An 18,271-nucleotide genomic window follows, 5' to 3' on the forward strand; every position below is an offset into this window, starting at 1 on the left:
GGTTTTTAAGTTTCTGTTTGGATTTTTTCTTTACCCAAGTTATTTTGAAGTATTTTAAAATTTCCAAATATGAGGATTTTTTTTTCATTTTTCATTTTATTTATTTGCATTGTAGTCAGAGAATGTACGAGACAGTCTCTGAACTTGGTTAAGATTTGTTTCATGCCCTCTGGTACATGATCAGTTTTTATAATGGTTCTCTGTGTGCTTGAAGAGAATGTGTATGCTGTATTAGTGAGTGGCTGTGTAGTGTTTATGTCCATGAGGTCAATCTTATTTTATTATGTTATTCAGTTTGTGTACATTTCTGTTGATTTTGGCTACTTGTTCTATCAGTTACTGAAAGAGAAGTTGAAATTCTGCCACTGATAATTTGTCAGTTGCTTTGTGTACTTTTGTCAGTTTTTGCTTTATGTTTAGATACTGTTTCTATTCCAAAAAATCTTTTTTGTCTTAAAGTTACTTTGTCTGATGTTAACAGGTATCCTATCTTTCCTTTGTTTAGTATTTGCCTGACTTACCTTTCACTATCTTTTACTTTCATCTTTTCTGTATTTTTTAGGTGTATAACTTTTTTTTTTTAAGTTTAGTGTTTTTTTTTTAATTCTAATCTGACAATCCATCACTTATACAAGGTATGCTATTTATATTTTTGTGATTATTGATATATTCATTTATAATTTTTGCCACTTTTTGTTCTGTGTCTGTCTCACTTTTTCTAGTTTCCTTTTTTCATTGATTACATTTTTAAAATAAACTTTTATTTTGGAATAATTTTAAATTTACAGGAAAGTTGCAAAGACAAGACAGAGATTCCCTGTTACCCTTCATCCAGCTTCCCCTAATATTAACACCTTTTGTTATCCTGGTACATTTGTCAAAAGTAAGGAATAGGGCTTCCCTGGTGGCACAGTGGTTGAGAATCTGCCTGCTAATGCAGGGGACACGGGTTCGAGCCCTGGTCTGGGAAGATCCCACATGCCGCAGAGCAACTGGGCCTGTGAGCCACAACTACTGAGCCTGTGCGTCTGGAGCCTGTGCTCTGCAACAAGAGAGGCCGCGATAGTGAAGAGGCCCTCGCACCGCGATGAAGAGTGGCCCCCCGCTTGCCACAACTAGAGAAAGCCCTCGCACAGAAACGAAGACTCAACACAGCCAAAAATAAATATAAAAATAAAAATAAATTAAAAAAAAAAAGTAAGAAATAACATTGGTACAATACTGTTAACTGCAGACTATTCAGATTTCCTCAGTTTTTCCACTAATGTCCTTTTTCTGTTCCAGGATCCAATCCAGCAATCCAGATTGCATTTAGCCTCTTTTTAAAAATATAAAATTTCATTTAATACTTTGAAAAAGGTATAAGAAGTTTGAGAAGGTCCTTCTAATTATTTAATAAAGATTTTAATAAATAATTTTAAAGTTTTTCAATCATTTCTGGGATACAAACAAATTTAATAAATGTAATAGACAAATATATTTTATACCACCCACATTGAACAAAAGTTAATACATTACAGGTCTGTGATTCCATATTTGCAATTGTTAAAAAATGTATATATATGTATATAAAGCCTTGAAAACCAAAAGTTTTTTCATAGCTTATCTAGTGATAAAACTTTATTTATAATCTTTGACTATTTGTAGTTTTAATGTGACTATCTTACTGTTTATGGAGTACACTGCAGCTGTATCAATGTTGGTTTACAGGTGCTACTCCAAATCTCCCTGATAGTTGATTACGTTATTTTGTTGATGTTTTTCTTATTCCATTTTTCTTCCCTCACTACTAGTTTGGAAGTTATACTTTCTATTTCTAGTCTTATTGTGACTACATAAAGCCCTATTTTAATCTTAAAAATTAGATATCAATTTTTGGATAGATTTTTTTTTTTTTGGTAATTCTTTTATAGATTTAGCTATAGTGCATCAGTTTATTTGTTCCTTACTCCTTCTTGCATCTCAGATCTTCTGACTGGGATCACTTCCTTCTTTCTAAAGTATGGCCCTTGAAAGTTCATTTAGTATCAGTGTATCAGTGGCAAATTTTCTCAGATATACTTAACCAAAAATATCTTTATTTTGCCCTCATTCTTGAAAGATAGTTTTGCTAGATATAATCCTTTGTTGACAGGAATTTTCTCCAAACATTTTGAAGATTTTGTTCCACCTAATTCTGGCTTCAATTGTTACTGTTAAGCCTCTACTGTCAATCCAGTTGTCATTCCATTATAGGTGACCTATCTCCAACTGCATTTTTTTTTTGAAGTTTTAAATTTTATTTATTTTTTTATACAGCAGGTTCTTATTAGTTATCCATTTTATACATATTAGTGTATATATGTCAATCCCAATCTCCCAATTCATCATACCACCACCACCCCTCGCCAGCCACTTTCCCCTCTTGGTGTCCATATGTTTGTTCTCTGCGTCTGTGTCTCTATTTCTGCCCTGCAAACTGGTTCATCTGTACCATTTTTCTAGGTTCCACATATATGCGTTAATATACGATATTTGTTTTTCTCTTTCTGACTTACTTCACTCTGTATGACAGTGTCTAGATCCATCCACGTCTCAACAAATGACCCAATTTCGTTCCTTTTAATGGCTGAGTAATATTCCATTGTATATATGTACCACATCTTCTTTATGCATTCATCTGTCGATGGCCATTTAGGTTACTTCCATGTCCTGGCCATTGTAAACAGTGCTGCAGTGAACATTGGGGTGCATGTCTTTTTGAATTATGGTTTTCTCTGGATATATGCCCAGTAGTGGGATTGCTGGGTCATATGGTAATTCTATTTTTAGTTTTTTAAGGAACCTCCATACTGTTCTCCATAGTGACTGTATCAATTTACATTCCCACCAACAGTGCAAGAGGGTTCCCTTTTCTTCACACCCTCTCCAGCATTTGTTGTTTGTAGATTTTCTGATGATGCCCATTCAAACTGGTGTGAGGTGATACCTCATTGTAGTTTTGATTTGCATTTCTCTAATAATTAGTGATGTTGAGCAGCTTTTCATGTGCCTCTTGGCCATCTGTATGTCTACTTCGGAGAAATGTCTACTTAGGTCTTCCACCCATTTTTTGATTGGGTTGTTTGTTTTTTTAATATTAAGCTGCATGAGCTGTTTATATATTTTGGAGATTAATCCTTTGTCCATTGATTCATTTGCGAATATTTTCTCCCATTCTGAGGGTTGTCTTTTTGTCTTGTTTATGTTTTCCTTCGCTGTGCAAAAGCTTCTAAGTTTCATTAGGTCCCATTTGTTTATTTTAGTTTTTATTTCCATTACTCTAGGAGGTGGGATCAAAGAAGATCTTACTGTGATTTATGTCAAAGAGTGTTCTTCCTATGTTTTCCTCTAAGAGTTTTATAGTGTCCAGTCTTAGCTTTAGGTCTTTAATTCATTTTGAGTTTATTTTTGTGTACGGTGTTAGGGAGTGTTCTAATTTCATTCTTTTACATGTAGCTGTCCAGTTTTCCCAGCACCACTTATTGAAGAGACTGTCTTTTCTCCATTGTATATCCTTGCCTCCTTTGTCATAGATTAGTTGACCATAGGTGCATGGGTTTATCTCTGGGCTTTCTATCCTGTTCCATTGATCTATATTTCTGTTTTTGTGCCAGTACCATACTGTCTTGATTACTGTAGCTTTGAAGTATAGTCTGAAGTCAGGGAGTCTTATTCCTCCAGCTCCGTTTTTTTCCCTCAAGACTGTTTTGGCTATTCGGGGTCTTTTGTGTCTCCATACAGATTTTAAGATTTGTTTTTTTCTAGTTCTGTAAAACTGCCGTTGGTAGTTTGATAGGAATTGCATTGAATCTGTAGATTGCTTTGGGAAGTACAGTCATTTTCACAATATTGATTCTTCCAATCCAAGAACATGGTATATCTCTCCATCTGTTTGTATCATCTTTAATTTCTTTCATCAGTGTCTTATATCTGCATACAGGTCTTTTGTCTCCCTAAGTAGGTTTATTCCTAGGTATTTTATTCTTTTTGTTGCAGTGGTGAATGGGAGTGTTTCCTTAATTTCTCTTTCAGATTTTTCATCATTAGTGAATAGGAATGCAAGAGATTTCTGTGCATTTATTTTGTGTCCTGCACCTTTACCAAATTCATTGATTAGCTCTAGTAGTTTTCTGGTGGCATCTTTAGGATTGTCTATGTATAGTATCATGTCATCTGCAAACAGTGACAGTTTTACTTCTTCTTTTCCAATTTGTATTCCTTTTATTTCTTTTTCTTCTCTGATTGCTGTGGCTAGGACTTCCAAAACTATGTTGAATAATAGTGGCGAGAGTGGACCTCCTTGTCTTGTTCCTGATCTTAGAGGAAATGCTTTCAGTTTATCACCATTGAGAATGATGTTTGCTGTGGGTTTGTCGTATATGGCCTTTATTATGTTGAGGTAGGTTCTCTCTATGCCCACTTTCTGGAGAGTTTTTATCATAAATGGGTGTTGAATTTTGTCAAAAGCTTTTTCTGCATCTATTGAGATGATAATATGGTTTCTATTTTTCAATTTGTTAATATGGTGAATCACATTGATTTGTTTGCATATATTAAAGAATCCTTGCATCCCTGGGATAAATTCCACTTGTTATTGGTGTATGATCCTTTTAATATATTGTTGGATTCTGTTTGCTAGTATTTTGTTGAGGATTTTTGCATCTAAATTCATCAGAGATATTGGTCTGTAATTTTCTTTTTTTGTAGTATCTTTGTCTGGTTTTGGTATCAGGGTGATGGTGGCCTCATAGAATGAGTTTGGGAGTGTTCCTTCCTCTGCAATTTTTTGGAAGAGTTTGAGAAGGATGGGTGTTAGCTCTTCTCTAAATGTTTGATAGACTTCGCCTGTGAAGCCATCTGGTCCTGGACTTCTGTTTGTTGGAAGATTTTTAATCACAGTTTCAATTTCATTACTTGTGATTGGTCTGTTCATATTTTCTATTTCTTCCTGGTTCAGTCTTGGAAGGTTAAACCTTTCTAAGAATTTGTCCATTTCTTCCAGGTTGTCCATTTTATTGGCATAGAGTTGCTTGTAGTAGTCTCTTAGGATGCTTTGTATTTCTGTGGTGTCTGTTGTAACTTCTCCTTTTTCATTTCTAATTTTATTGATTTGAGTCCTCTCCCTCTTTTTCTTGCTGAGTCTGGCTAATGGTTTATCAATTTTGTTTATCTTCTCAAAGAACCAGCTTTTAGTTTTATTGATCTTTGCTATTGTTTTCTTCATTTCTGTTTCATTTATTTCTGCTCTGATCTTTATGATTTCTTTCCTTCTACTAACTTTGGGTTTTGTTTGTTCTTCTTTCTCTAGTTTCTTTAGGTGTAAGGTTAGATTGTTTATTCGAAATTTTTCTTGATTCTTGAGGTAGGCTTGTATTGCTATAAACTTCCCTCTTAGAACTGCTTTTGCTGCATCCCATAGGTTTTGGATTGTAGTGTTTTCGTTGTCATTTGTCTCTAGGTATTTTTTGATTTCCTCTTTGATTTCTTCAGTGAACTCTTGGTCATTTAGTAGTGTGTTGTTTAGCCTTCATGTGTTTGTATTTTTAACAGATTTTTTTCTTGTAATTGATATCTAGTCTCATAGCGTTGTGGTCGGAAAACATATGTGATACAATTTCAGTTTTCTTAAATTTACCAGTGCTTGATTTGTGACCCAGGATATGATGTAACCTTCAAAATGTTCCATGAGGATTTGAGAAGAAAGTGTAATCTGCTGTTTTTGGATGGAATGTCAAATATCAATTAAATCTATCTGGTCTATTGTGTCATTTAAAGCTTGTGTTTCCTTATTAATTTTCTGGTTCGATGATCTGTCCATTGGTGTAAGTGAGGTGTTAAAGTCCCCCACTATTATTGTGTTACTGTCGATTTCCTCTTTTATAGCTGTTAGCAGTTGCCTTACGTATCAAGGTGCTCCTTTGTTGGGTGCATGTATATTTATAATTGTTATATCTTCTTCTTGGATTGATCCCTTGATCATTATGTAGTGTCCTTCCTTGTCTCTTGTAACATTCTTTATTTTAAAGTCTATTTTATCTGATATGAGTATTGCTACTCCAGCTTTCTTTTGATTTCCATTTGCATGGAATATCTTTTTCCATTACCTCACTTTCAGTCTGTATGTGTCCCTAGGTCTGAAGTAGGTCTCTTGTAGACAGCATATATATGGGTCTTGTTTTTGTATCCATTCAGCAAGCCTGTGTCTTTTGGTTGGCACATTTAATCCATTCACACTTAAGGTAATTATCGATATGTATGTTCCTTTTACCATGTTCTTAATTGTTATGGGTTTGTTTTTATAGGTCCTTTTCTTCTCTTGTGTTTCCCACTTAGAGAAGTTCCTTTAGCATTTGTAGAGCTGGTTTGGTGGTGCTGAATTCTCTTAGCTTTTGCTTGTCTGTAAAGCTTTTGATTTTTCTGTCAAATCTGAATGAGATCCTTGCCGGGTAGAGTAATCTTGGTTGTAGCTTCTTCCCTTTCATCACTTTAAGTATATCATGCCACTCCCTTCTGGCTTGTAGAGTTTCTGCTGAGAAGTCAGCTCTTAACCTTATGGGAGTTCCCTTGTATGTTATTTGTCATTTTTCCTTTGTTGCTTTCAATAATTTTTCTTTGCCTTTAATTTTTGTCAGTTTGATTACTGTGTGTCTCGGCGTGTTTCTCCTTGGGTTTATCCTGCCTGGGACTCGCTGCGCTTCCTGGACTTGGGTGGCTATTTCCTTTCCCGTGTTAGGGAAGTTTTCGACTATAATCTCTGCAAATATTTTCTCGGGTCCTTTCTCTCTCTTCTCCTTCTGGGACCCCTATAATACAAATGTTGTTACATTTAATATTGTCCCAGAGGTCTCTTAGGCTGTCTTCATTTTTTTCATTCTTTTTTCTTTATTCTGTTCTGAGGCAGTGAATTCCACCATTCTGTCTTCCAGGTCACTTATCCATTATTCTGCCTCAGTTATTCTGCTCTTGATTCCTTCTAGTGTATTTTTCATTTCAGTTACTGTATTGTTCATCTCTGTTTATTCTTTAATTCTTCTAGGTGTTTGTTCTTTAATTCTTCTAGGCCTTTGTGAAACATTTCTTGCATCTTCTTGATCTCTGCCTCCATTCTTTTTCCGAGGTTCTGTATCATCTTCACTATCATTATTCTGAATTCTTTTCCTGGAAGGTTGCCTGTCTCCACTTCATTTAGTAGTTTTTCTGGGGTTTTATCTTGTTCCTCATCTGGTACAAAGCCCTCTGCCTTTTCATCTTGAGTGTCTTTCTGTGAATGTGGTTTTTGTTCCACAGGCTGCAGGATTGTAGTTCTTCTTGCTTCTGCATCTGCCCTCTGGTGGATGAGTCTATCTAAGAGGCTTGTGCAAACTTCCTGATGGGAGGGACTGGTGGTGGGTAGAGCTGGCTGTTGCTCTGGTGGGCAGAGCTCAGTAAAACTTTAATCTGCTTGGCTGCTGATGGGTTGGGCTGGGTCCCCTCCCTGAGGTGACCCAACACTGGAGCCTACCTGGCTCTTTGGTGGGGCTAATGGAGGGCTCTGGGAGGGCTCACGCCAAGGCGTACATCCCAGAACTTCTGCCGCCAGTGTCCTTGTCCTCACGGTGAGCCAGCCGCCCCCCGCCTCTTCAGGAGACCCTCCAACACTAGCAGGTAGGTCTGGTTCAGTCTCCTATGGGGTCACTGCTCCTTCCCCCTGGGTCCTGATGCACACTACTTTGTGTGTGCCGTCCAAGAGTGGAGTCTCCGTTTCCCCCAGCCCTGTCGAAGTCCTGCAGTCAAATCCCACTAGCCTTCAAAGATTGATTCTCTAGGAATTCCTCCTCCCATTGCCAGACCCCCAGGTTGGGAAGCCTGACATGAAGCTCAGAACCTTCATTGGGTCGACTTCTGTGGTATAAGTGTTCTCAGGTTTGTGAGTCACCCACCCAGAGGTTATGGGATTTTATTTTATTGTGATTGCGCCCCTCCTACCGTCTCATTGTGGCTTCTCCTTTGTCTTTGAAATGGGGTAACTTTTTTGGTGAGTTCCAGTGTCTTCCTGTCAATGATTGTTCAGAAGTTAGTTGTGATTCCAGTGCTCTCGCAAGAGGGAGTCCAACTGCATTTTTTAAGACCCTCCCTGTCTTTGATGTATTGTAGTTTCCCTACCAAGTTGTTTTTTGTTTTTAGTCCAGCTTCATTTACAGGGTGCCTCAATCTGTTGATTTGTGTCTTTGATCAGTTCTGAAAAGTTCTCAGCCATAATCTTCTGATTTTGCCCTTCCTCTACTCTTCTGTAACTTTTAAGTATGTTAGACCTTCTGATTCTATTCTATTCTTTGTAACTCTTTCATGTTTGTCTCTTTGTCTCAGCCTTTGTTACATTATGGCCAATTTCTTCAGATACATCTTCCAGTTCATTAATTCTCCACAGCTTTCAAAGGTATCTAATTGACTATTTAATACATTTGCATAGTCTGCTGGTCTCAGGTTTGATTTGACAATCAGCTCATAGGACACTACAGGTTTAACCCAACTTCTACTTAATTTAGCTTTGTAAAGAGTATGGGACCGGAAGCACAGTGTAGCCCAGGCATGTTCATTAAGAGGTCTTGCAACAAGCCCAAGTGCAGCTCCCACGCCCACCTCCACAGGGTCACACTTAGTTGTCAGTGGGAGTGAACCACCTCAGCACAGAGAAGGCTCTCAGCACATAGAACCTGATCAGTTTTTTATTCAATCCTAGTAACCCAGTGCCTCAAGGTCTGTATGTCAGGCTCATTCGTCTCAGTCTAGATGTAATTCTTAAATTAGGGTATTTATAACACATAAAATTGACAGAGGATTGCTAAATAAACATTTGCCCTCAGAGCATCATTGTCTCCTAAGGAGGCTTACACAAGGTTGTCAAATAGAGAGCCTTTTTTTGATAGTTGTTGTTTTGGAACTTTTTTGCTTTGTTTCTGTTTGTTACTCCTTGTGAATTTTCCCCTACATTAAGTGAGCTCAGTGATAAAATAAAAACTGTTTTATGTAGGATCTCTGTTTTGTTCTTTCAGAGTACCTAGTCAGTGATACTCTCTGGAATTATATATATTATATTATATATATATAAATACCAAACTTGAAACTGAATCCTAAATGTAAATAATATTTTCTAAATATGGTTTCATATATGCAACCCTACACGTAACTTATTTGTTACTTGGTTTTTCTTCCAGAAATACACAGGGACCCACTTCCGTTCTTTTTGTTCCTGTTCTGTGCTGCACTCTTCAGGAATTTGAGACTGGACATAGGAAGGGAGATCTTTCAGAAGATGTAGTTGTTACACAATTTAAAAAATAGTATTTAGATAATTTGTATGCTACCATCCACATTCTTCCCCAGTAGCCATTTAGATTGACTAAATTAAAAGAAATATAAATATGGCATCATTTGTGAAAGTGATTTTAATTTGGGGGCTTTGGAGAAAACTTGATACTAGTGAAATGAGTAGGTGAAATGCTAAGTTCTTTTTCTTTGGCAGAGTCTTGCTGTTCAGATGCAAACTGGGTGTATTACAATATACAGTTGTCAGACCATTCACCACCATCGTTGCTTTGTAAGTGCACAGAACTTATATTATTATTTATTTTTCAAAAATTCTCATGCTTTTACTTAGGTGGGACAACTGAGTAGAAGAGCATGTAAAGAGCATTACTTGTTTATAACACATCTAGTCTGGTATAAAAACACAGTATATAGAAATCCTACTATATTATAATAAATAAGGTGACCATGTATAGACAAGGAATCACCATAGAATTATTCTAAATAATATTCTCTCTGGAGATTTCTGGAAAGCATTATCAAATATTCTTTTTCAAGTATTAATGTTCACACAGCTTTACAGAAACATCTAGTACGTGAAGTTAAAGTATACCACTATAGATTCATTACATGCCTTTATTTTCTAAATGAGTACTGTATTCTAAAGAAGAAAACATATTTTTCTTTTTAAAAAATTCTGTCAAGTCTTAGCACTTCAGGTAAAATGGGGTATCATTAAGCTACCTGGTAAAACTATTCCCTAAAAATTTGAGAACATCAAATAGTTTAAAGCAGGTAGATTGTGTATTTTATCTGCTAGCTATACTAGCATTCTGTCTGTTAACAGAGGAAGAATGGAAAGAAGCATTCAATTCTTTATTCTGCTTCTGTGCTAGCAATTCTTTAATGACATTTGCCTTGGAATTAAAACTGATTCACTTATTTATGAAGGCATGCTTTATTTCTCTGCTGTTTAGAAATTGGGTAATCAAGACAAGTTAATACTTAGATCTGGGTCATCAAAAAAGTTGCCTCCAAGACAATTTGGGAGAAAAAATTATAGTTGTAGTTATAGACCTGCACTATATGTTTTTAACAATCTTTTTAAAATTAGGCAGCATCATTTTTTTGAATCTAATAATTACCCTTTCTAGTTCAATGTATGTGTTTTGGATTTCCTTCAAATTGGAGGAATAGTAATATGGTAACATTTCTAGAAAAATGTTTTTAATTTTTGAACCACCTCTATGGCCAAAATCAAGTGACTATCTACAGGATCTTTGAAATAAACTGACTTCTAAATTTAAGTATTGCTGTCATTGCTGTATTTTAAAATGTATTTTTGATTTAGTTATTCATAAAGTCTCATTTTTACCATTTTTTAGAATCTGTGAGCTGCTTGGTATATATGATGAAGGGAACTTTAGCTTTTCAAATGCTTGGACTTACTTGGTTATAATAAATAATATGTCACAGTTGGTAAGTAAATATTCATCTTAACTGTACTAAATTTAGATCTATAACTCTAAATTTTTTTAGGGAAAGTTTCTTCTGGAATAAAGCTTAATTGTAACTTTAATATTGAACTTCATCTGTAGGAAGAACTTGAAACTTTAACATATCTTTATACATATATAAAGATATAATATCTTTGTTGATTATCTGGTGACTTATACACTGACTCAGTTATGTTTTTTCATTTGGTTCTGGTATTCATTGCATAGTTATATGGATATGTCATAAATAAAAGCACAATGCTCTCCTTTAAAAAAAAAACACATATCCTAGGCATATTCAGAAAGAAAAATGCCTTATTGGTATATGACAGTACAGGGTTTGAATAAAAATGGGAGAATAAAATTCTCTCATATATTTGGAATTGAAAATTGAGAATGCCAATTTTTAAAGATGATGTTATAGAAACTGAAATGCTCCAAAGATATAACTATTGGATCCTTTCAACTTAAGAATGTTCATTTTATTGAAAATCTTTCATTAATCTTTTCAGCAGAATAATAGTTTAGGTGCAATGGCATGAATGTGCGGTATTAGAAATTTATAATAAAAATCAAACGCTTGTGTATTCAAAGCTTTTCCATATGTTCGTAGTCTCTGGAACCAGTAATTCCACTTCTGGGAATGCCTCAAGAAATGGCCAGAAGTACTTTTGCTTTCAGTGTGTTTGTATATAAAGCCTATTGTTTGTTAATTGTAAAAGCCTGGAAACGGTCCGACTAGTTAAATATACCATGTTCCTTCCATTGGCCAAAACATTAGGCAGTTATTTAATGAAATATATAGAAAAGGGCACTTTAAGTGGAAAAAAAATCAGGCAACAGAATTTTATATTTAGTTGATTATACCTGCTAAAACCCACCTTATGTGTAGAAAGAAATGGTTGGATGATGGGACTATGAACAACTTTATACTTTTCTTTACTGCTTTCATATTCTAAAATAATTTAAATGAGCACTTTATAATAGGGAAAAGTAAACTTTTACGGAAATGTTCATTGTTATGCAACACTATGCTAATTACAACTGATTTCTAAAAATAGTTAATGTCTTGAGCATTTATCTTTAAAAAGTAAATTCAGCTGGATTAACATACTGCCCCCAAGAAAAATGGTTTCCCTGATTACTTACTTTCCAATTTCATGGTTAGTTTTATTGAAGTAGTACTTATTTAATGTGTTCACTTATAAATAATATGCATACAATTAGTAGTTAGTAAGCTTAGCCCTTATAAAATGAACGGTAATTTGTGTATAAAAGCCATTAACAAGCAGATAGATGTTTTTATTTTGGTTGAATGAGAGCCTTTTCTTCCATTCATGGCAGTCACTTGTTCATTGTGTTCTTTGTGGGCTCCAGTAAGTGAACACTTAAAACCATTTTCAGGGAAGATGTTATACATCTCTTCTGAGAAATTTCATACTGTATATATTCATCCACAGTAAACTATAAAAGCTTGTTGTCAATCTAAAAATAAAGCCTAGAAAATTTTGCCTGAAACATTGCTCTGTACCAGGTCTCTGGTCTATAACTTTAATATCAATATTTCTAATACCATATTTAGTTATTCTTATTTAAGAACTTTTGTTTGTTTCTAGTTTGCCATGTATTGTCTCCTCCTGTTTTATAAAGTACTGAAGGAAGAACTGAGTCCAATCCAACCTGTTGGCAAATTTCTTTGTGTAAAGCTGGTGGTTTTTGTTTCTTTTTGGTAAGTGTTGCTTTCTCTTAAATGTTCTCATTTTCTAAAGGGCAATAAAACTGTTGATTCGGAAGGATTTTTAAAAGTCTTAATACGGAAGATGAATTAAAATGTCTACTTAGCTTTCAAAAAGTTCATTCTTTTAGCCCTTCTTGGTTTTTCATAAAGAAATAATTAGATGGTCACTGTAACATTTATAAAAAGAAAACAGTTTGAGACACTAAATGTCTCAACACTAAGGGAATCAATAAAAAAAATCATGGTCTTTATATAAGAGAATACAGTTTGGAAGATAAACATCATATAGAATATTTAATGTGAGGAAATGTTCATTAGTAAAAACATTGTTTAAAACAGAGGGCAAAACTATACATGGTCCCAGTTTAGTAAAGGCGTGGGTGATAGGGGCCTAGAAACAAATACACCAAATTTAACAATATACAAATAATACAAAAAGGGGGGAAAGAAAAATCCCTGAAATCCCACCACCCAGCATGAATGATTGAGATTGTGGTCCCCGTCATTTTATAAAACTCCACAGAAATACATACTATAAAAACTTGTAGAACTCAATGATATGTTTAGTGTATTGCAGTCATAGTTCTTTGTAAGTACAGTGAGGATGTAATTTTGTTGTTTGGGTTTTTTGTTTTCACCTCATATAGTATTCTGATATGTGGATAGAACTTTTTAACCAATCTCCTATTGACATTTAGGTTGTTCCTAATTTTTTTTTTTTTACCATTACAAGCAATATTGAAGTGAATATTCTTGTATATAGATCTATGAAAACTTATCTATCTCATTTTAGCTGTTTAAATTTAACCTAGGGGCAGATCCCTAGATTTGCTTGAAATACTCAGTATGACTCCCCATCTTGGAGTCAGACCCCTTCTGAGTTTGTCTCTAGTTCCAGGACTTCAAACAAGACTGGTTTCAAAATGTTCTTTAAAATAATCTGAGTAATCAATTGATACATGGATAAATAACATTTAAGTATCTGTTCTTTATTTCATTTTAAATTCCAGTTGTAGAAGGTGTTAGGCATTGTCTATGTGTAGGAAGAACTTAAAAGCTAATTACTGTGCACACTTTCAAAACAAAAAAAGACTATAAACCACGTACTGAAGTTCTAAGAATACATAATCAAAATTCATGTGATGAAACTGTACTAAAAGTAAACTTGTAAAACAAGTATATTTAATACAGATACACAGTGTCTTCAGGAATACGCTGTAAAGGCAGGGTGGCGGTGGTCCACAGGTTGTGCTGGGGTTTAACTTTTTAAATGGCATATTTTTAAAGCAACTGCTCATTTTATGCTTGATATAGATTTGGCGTTTACCTTTTCCTAACATATAGGCAAGCAGTAGTTATTGCTTTGTTGGTAAAAGTTGGCGTTATTTCTGAAAAGCATACGTGGGAATGGCAAACAGTAGAAGCTGTGGCCACAGGACTCCAGGTAAGTAATGCTCTCTCTGAATTCAATAGAACTTTACTATTTGTTAAGCATTTTTACATGTTATCTCCTCAACCTGACCACATGCAGGCTATGGAGCTACTGCTATCCTCACTTCACATGTGAGGAAATGGGGGAACCCTAGAAAAATTGGTCACAGTTACTAATTTGTAGTAGAACCAGGAACAGAACCTAGACTTTGTTATTCCTACTCTATTTCACTTTCTGCATTTCTCCTCTAAGTCCTTGGACAGTGGAAGAGAATGCATTGCACTTGGCAAAGAATACTTGATTGAGGTAGTGCAAAATAGAGTTAAACTTTTGGCATTTTGTGGTTTTTTTTTTTTTGAAGACGTCAAAAATCATGATTTTGGAAAATGAAAAAGTGAATACAGTCTAGTGAGAAAAAAACAGCTGTTGGTACTTGAGTACTTTTGAAAAGAGAGAAAGATAGCGCTTTTCCTTTATACGTGCAAAACTAGATTTAAACTCCGACATGGCTGATCCTGTTGATCTTGTTGTCGTAGGACTTTATTATCTGTATTGAGATGTTCCTTGCTGCCATTGCTCATCACTACACTTTCTCGTATAAACCGTATGTCCAAGAAGCAGAAGAGGGCTCATGCTTTGATTCCTTTCTTGCCATGTGGGATGTTTCAGATATTAGGGATGATATTTCTGAACAAGTAAGGCATGTTGGTAAGTACCAGACATTTAATTCATTCAAATAGGCTATTGTAGTTCTATCAGGTCTCTTTAAGAGGTGAAAAGACTTTGTGTAAAGCAGTACCGCAGTAAGGCTCTCCAAATTGGGAGGAGGGAAGCGGGGAGCTTATTTTTAGCATCGCAAGTTTATAGTGGTAAAAATAACCAAACTTTTGGCTAACTCAGAAACCTTTATGTTGCTTTAAAGGAAGGACAGTCATGGGACATCCTAGGAAAAAGTTTTTTCCTGAGGATCAAGATCAAAATGAACACACAAGCTTGTTATCCTCGTCATCACAAGATGCAATTTCCATTGTCTCTTCTGTGCCACCTTCACCCATGGGTCACTATCAAGGGTTTGGACACACTGTGACTCCCCAGACTACACCTACCACAGCTAATGTATCTGACGACATATGTAATGATACTACAGGAGAGAAAAAAGAACCTTCAGATAAGCCCGTGGCCTCCTGAACAGTGTGCAGAAGCTGTGCTACTACCATGTTATTTCATTACCTGGTATCCCATTGCTCAGGATTTTGTGCTTAGGACAAGCCGTTAATGATGGAAAATTTCAACAAAATGGCGAAAACCAGGTACAACTACTGGATTCATACAACTAGGTTTTGTATATCACAAATAATCAGTCTAAATATCCTAGACTTAGACTTGACTTCTTAACACTATAGAGTATCACATACTCAAATGGTAGAAAGTGACTACTAAACGTTCTTGACGTTACAGTGCTCTATCAAGAGGAGGACGTTAAAAAAAAAAAATCAGTGCTTTCTACCACTGCTGCATGAATATAATGCTCTGGAATTAGCAGAAAGTGTAATTCGGAAATATGAATTAGTGGAACTTAATCATAACCATGTGCCATATATGCTTACCTAACAATTATTTCTCTATTTCTCAACTGGATGTCTTTCAATAAATAAGAATTTATCATTTATTTTCTGCAACTTTTTATGTCCCTCATTCTTTCAACGTAGACCCTTAATGTTATATCAAAAAGTTCGTGATTAGAGGCACAGCAGAAAGAAATTAAGTCCAAAAAATTAAAGGGTTGAAAATCATGTACCTACAATGAAAGAGGCCTATATCTTACATTCCTACTAGGAGACATATCTGACCTAATCTATTAATCTTAAAACAACTACTGTCTAAAAATCATATTTGCACCAATGTGAACAGATTAATATCCAGGACTTTGAGATGAAAAGAATAAAGTGGATGGAAGAGTGGAAGCTTATCCAGGACTTTGAGATGAAAAGAATAAAGTGGATGGAGGAGTGGAAGAATAAATAAGAAACCTGTGATAGAAACAGAGTCTGCTTTTCCTCAGTGCTACTAAAGGTGTCAGCAAATGTAAATCTCAGCTGAGTAGTCTTAATTATTTATCAAACCACAGTCAGAAGACTTACAGATGCTATTCGGGAGAAATTTATTACTTAGGACGGAGTTCCTCTAATTGTTAATCACAACCCATTGGGTCTAACATTTTTTTTTTTTTTTTTTAAATCTTACAGTAGATTTTTTTTTTTAATTTTTATTTATTTATTTTTGGCTGTGTTGGGTCCTCGTTTCTGTGCGAGGGCTTTCTCTAGTTGTGGCAAGCGGGGGCCACTCTTCATCGCGGTGCACAGGCCTCTCACTATCGCGGCCTCTTTTGTTGTGAAGCACAGGCTCCAGTCGCGCAGGCTCAGTAGTTGTGGCTCACGGGCTTAGCCGCTCCGCGGCATGTGGGATCCTCCCAGACCAGGGCTTGAACCTGTGTTCCCTGCACTGGCAGGCAGATTCTCAACCACTGCGCCACCAGGGAAGCCCGGGTCTAACATTTTACACTGAAAATAAATACAGAAAGGGCCAGAGCGGTATGTTGCAAATAGCAAGGATAAGTATCATTTCTCAAAACCTATGCTTTATATATTTAAGCGCATATACATACACACACATACACAAGCATACATACTGGTTCACAGTAATTAGATACAAAGTTTTTATTCTGTCCATTATTATAAACTAAACATTTCTATTGAAAATAAAGTTGGGCAGTATAATATGAGAGGCAAGGAGAATAGGCAGTGTGAAGAGAAGGTACATCTTATTTTCTGTGTGGCTTACCTACAGAGAGCACACAGTATATACAAGGCATGATAATCTTCTTCCTTATTAATCTCCCTATTTCAAGTCTTTAAAATCTGGACTAATTATTTTTTTCTTTCTGTGTATCCAAATCAAAACTTTGAAAAATACTGGTTTAGGTTTAACTCTTTCTTGAACTTAATTTATCAGCTTTAAATTTTTTCTTCGCCAAAGGTAGACCACGAAAAATGCTGCCTCCTAAGATTTTATTTTGTCCCTCTTTTACTCGTTTAATTACATTTAGTCTAGAGCTTAAATTCTTACTCATGTTTGCATACCCAAAACACAAAAACTGAGAAGGAGGTTCAGAAGTATTTCACTGTTTACAAGAAGCAAGCTTGGAATATACAGGTAACCATAAACCCTCAGTCTGAAGTGGAAGCCAGCTTTTTGAGGTATTCCCCACTATAAGTTTGGATTTGAGAAAAATAGCCAAGATGCCTAAAAAATGAATATGAGACTCAAAATTCATTATATTTATAGCTTTAGAGTACAAACTAACAGGTCTGGCAAAATTTAATCTACAGTAAGTAAAACCAAGCAATAAAAAGTTTCCTAATTTGAAAAATTAATGACAGCCTTTTCCAGTAAGGAAGTCTGCAGCAATATTTTTGTAATAATGCTATTCTTTAATTTAGGATCTTTTAAATACACTTTATTAATGTCAATTTTTTAAAAATATTTGACCATTACAAGGACTTAAATCTTTGTACCTCCATTTTATGATTACAATCCCACTACTAATTCAGACTAGAACTGTGTACTTGCTGCTCTACTTCCACCTTTTTTCATTAGAAAACTGCTGTTCATTGCTTTACTGTGATGCTGACGTTGCTTTTGTGGTGCTGGACGTTGAGTACAAGTTCGTCTCCCATTTCCACCTGGATGGGATTATCTAAAACAACTGCAGCTTGTTTCCAGTGGGAGGCTTCACTCGAAGTATCCAACCTAATCTCATCGTCAAGGTACATATGATACCAAAAGGGAATGGCAGTCACTTGTCCAGATTTACAAATGCGTACCTATGAAAATTAAGAAATCATGAAAATTTCATCAGAGGAAACAGAGCAGACTTGGATAAGTCTTTGTCTTTTTAGCTTTAGATCCAAATTTTATAAAGGAATATATTTAATCACCCAATTCAAATTAATACCAACCTGTTTTATTCACTAATATTTACCCAAGCTCATGTTTGGACATTGTTCAGAAAATTTAAGTCTTCAAAGGAAGTGGCTAAAACTACTTTATGTATGTAAAGTAGTATATAGTTTAAGATAGTTCTGAATATGACAAGAGTAATCATTTTATATTACCTTTACTTCTCTGTTAGAGGTGTTCAAATATGGCGTCATTAAGTCTAGTCTTAAGAGTTCCACTGGTTTGCTTAAAGGTATACAGGGCAGTGAGGATAGGTCCAAAAATACACGTATAGGTACC

At 35.3% G+C, this 18,271-nt stretch overlaps 2 protein-coding genes across 2 annotated transcripts in view; one reads left to right on the plus strand and one right to left on the minus strand.

The window, feature by feature from the left end:
• Positions 1 to 15,641, plus strand: part of TMEM184C (transmembrane protein 184C) — a 31,798-nt gene extending 16,157 nt beyond the window's left edge. The window contains exons 5-10 of the mRNA XM_068542591.1: positions 9,524 to 9,598; positions 10,692 to 10,785; positions 12,419 to 12,531; positions 13,885 to 13,984; positions 14,509 to 14,680; positions 14,895 to 15,641. Of these exons, the coding sequence (XP_068398692.1) occupies positions 9,524 to 9,598; positions 10,692 to 10,785; positions 12,419 to 12,531; positions 13,885 to 13,984; positions 14,509 to 14,680; positions 14,895 to 15,160 (820 nt within the window). The 3' untranslated portion in view covers positions 15,161 to 15,641. The remainder of the gene's footprint in view (positions 1 to 9,523; positions 9,599 to 10,691; positions 10,786 to 12,418; positions 12,532 to 13,884; positions 13,985 to 14,508; positions 14,681 to 14,894) is intronic.
• Positions 15,642 to 16,213: 572 nt separating this feature from the next.
• Positions 16,214 to 18,271, minus strand: part of PRMT9 (protein arginine methyltransferase 9) — a 30,633-nt gene continuing 28,575 nt past the window's right edge. The window contains exons 11-12 of the mRNA XM_068542592.1: positions 18,148 to 18,270; positions 16,214 to 17,856 (exon numbers count right to left, since the gene is read on the minus strand). Of these exons, the coding sequence (XP_068398693.1) occupies positions 17,641 to 17,856; positions 18,148 to 18,270 (339 nt within the window). The 3' untranslated portion in view covers positions 16,214 to 17,640. The remainder of the gene's footprint in view (positions 17,857 to 18,147; position 18,271) is intronic.

This window comes from Eschrichtius robustus, chromosome 4 (genome assembly GCF_028021215.1).
Source record: "Eschrichtius robustus isolate mEscRob2 chromosome 4, mEscRob2.pri, whole genome shotgun sequence".
Taxonomy (NCBI): domain Eukaryota; kingdom Metazoa; phylum Chordata; class Mammalia; order Artiodactyla; family Eschrichtiidae; genus Eschrichtius; species Eschrichtius robustus.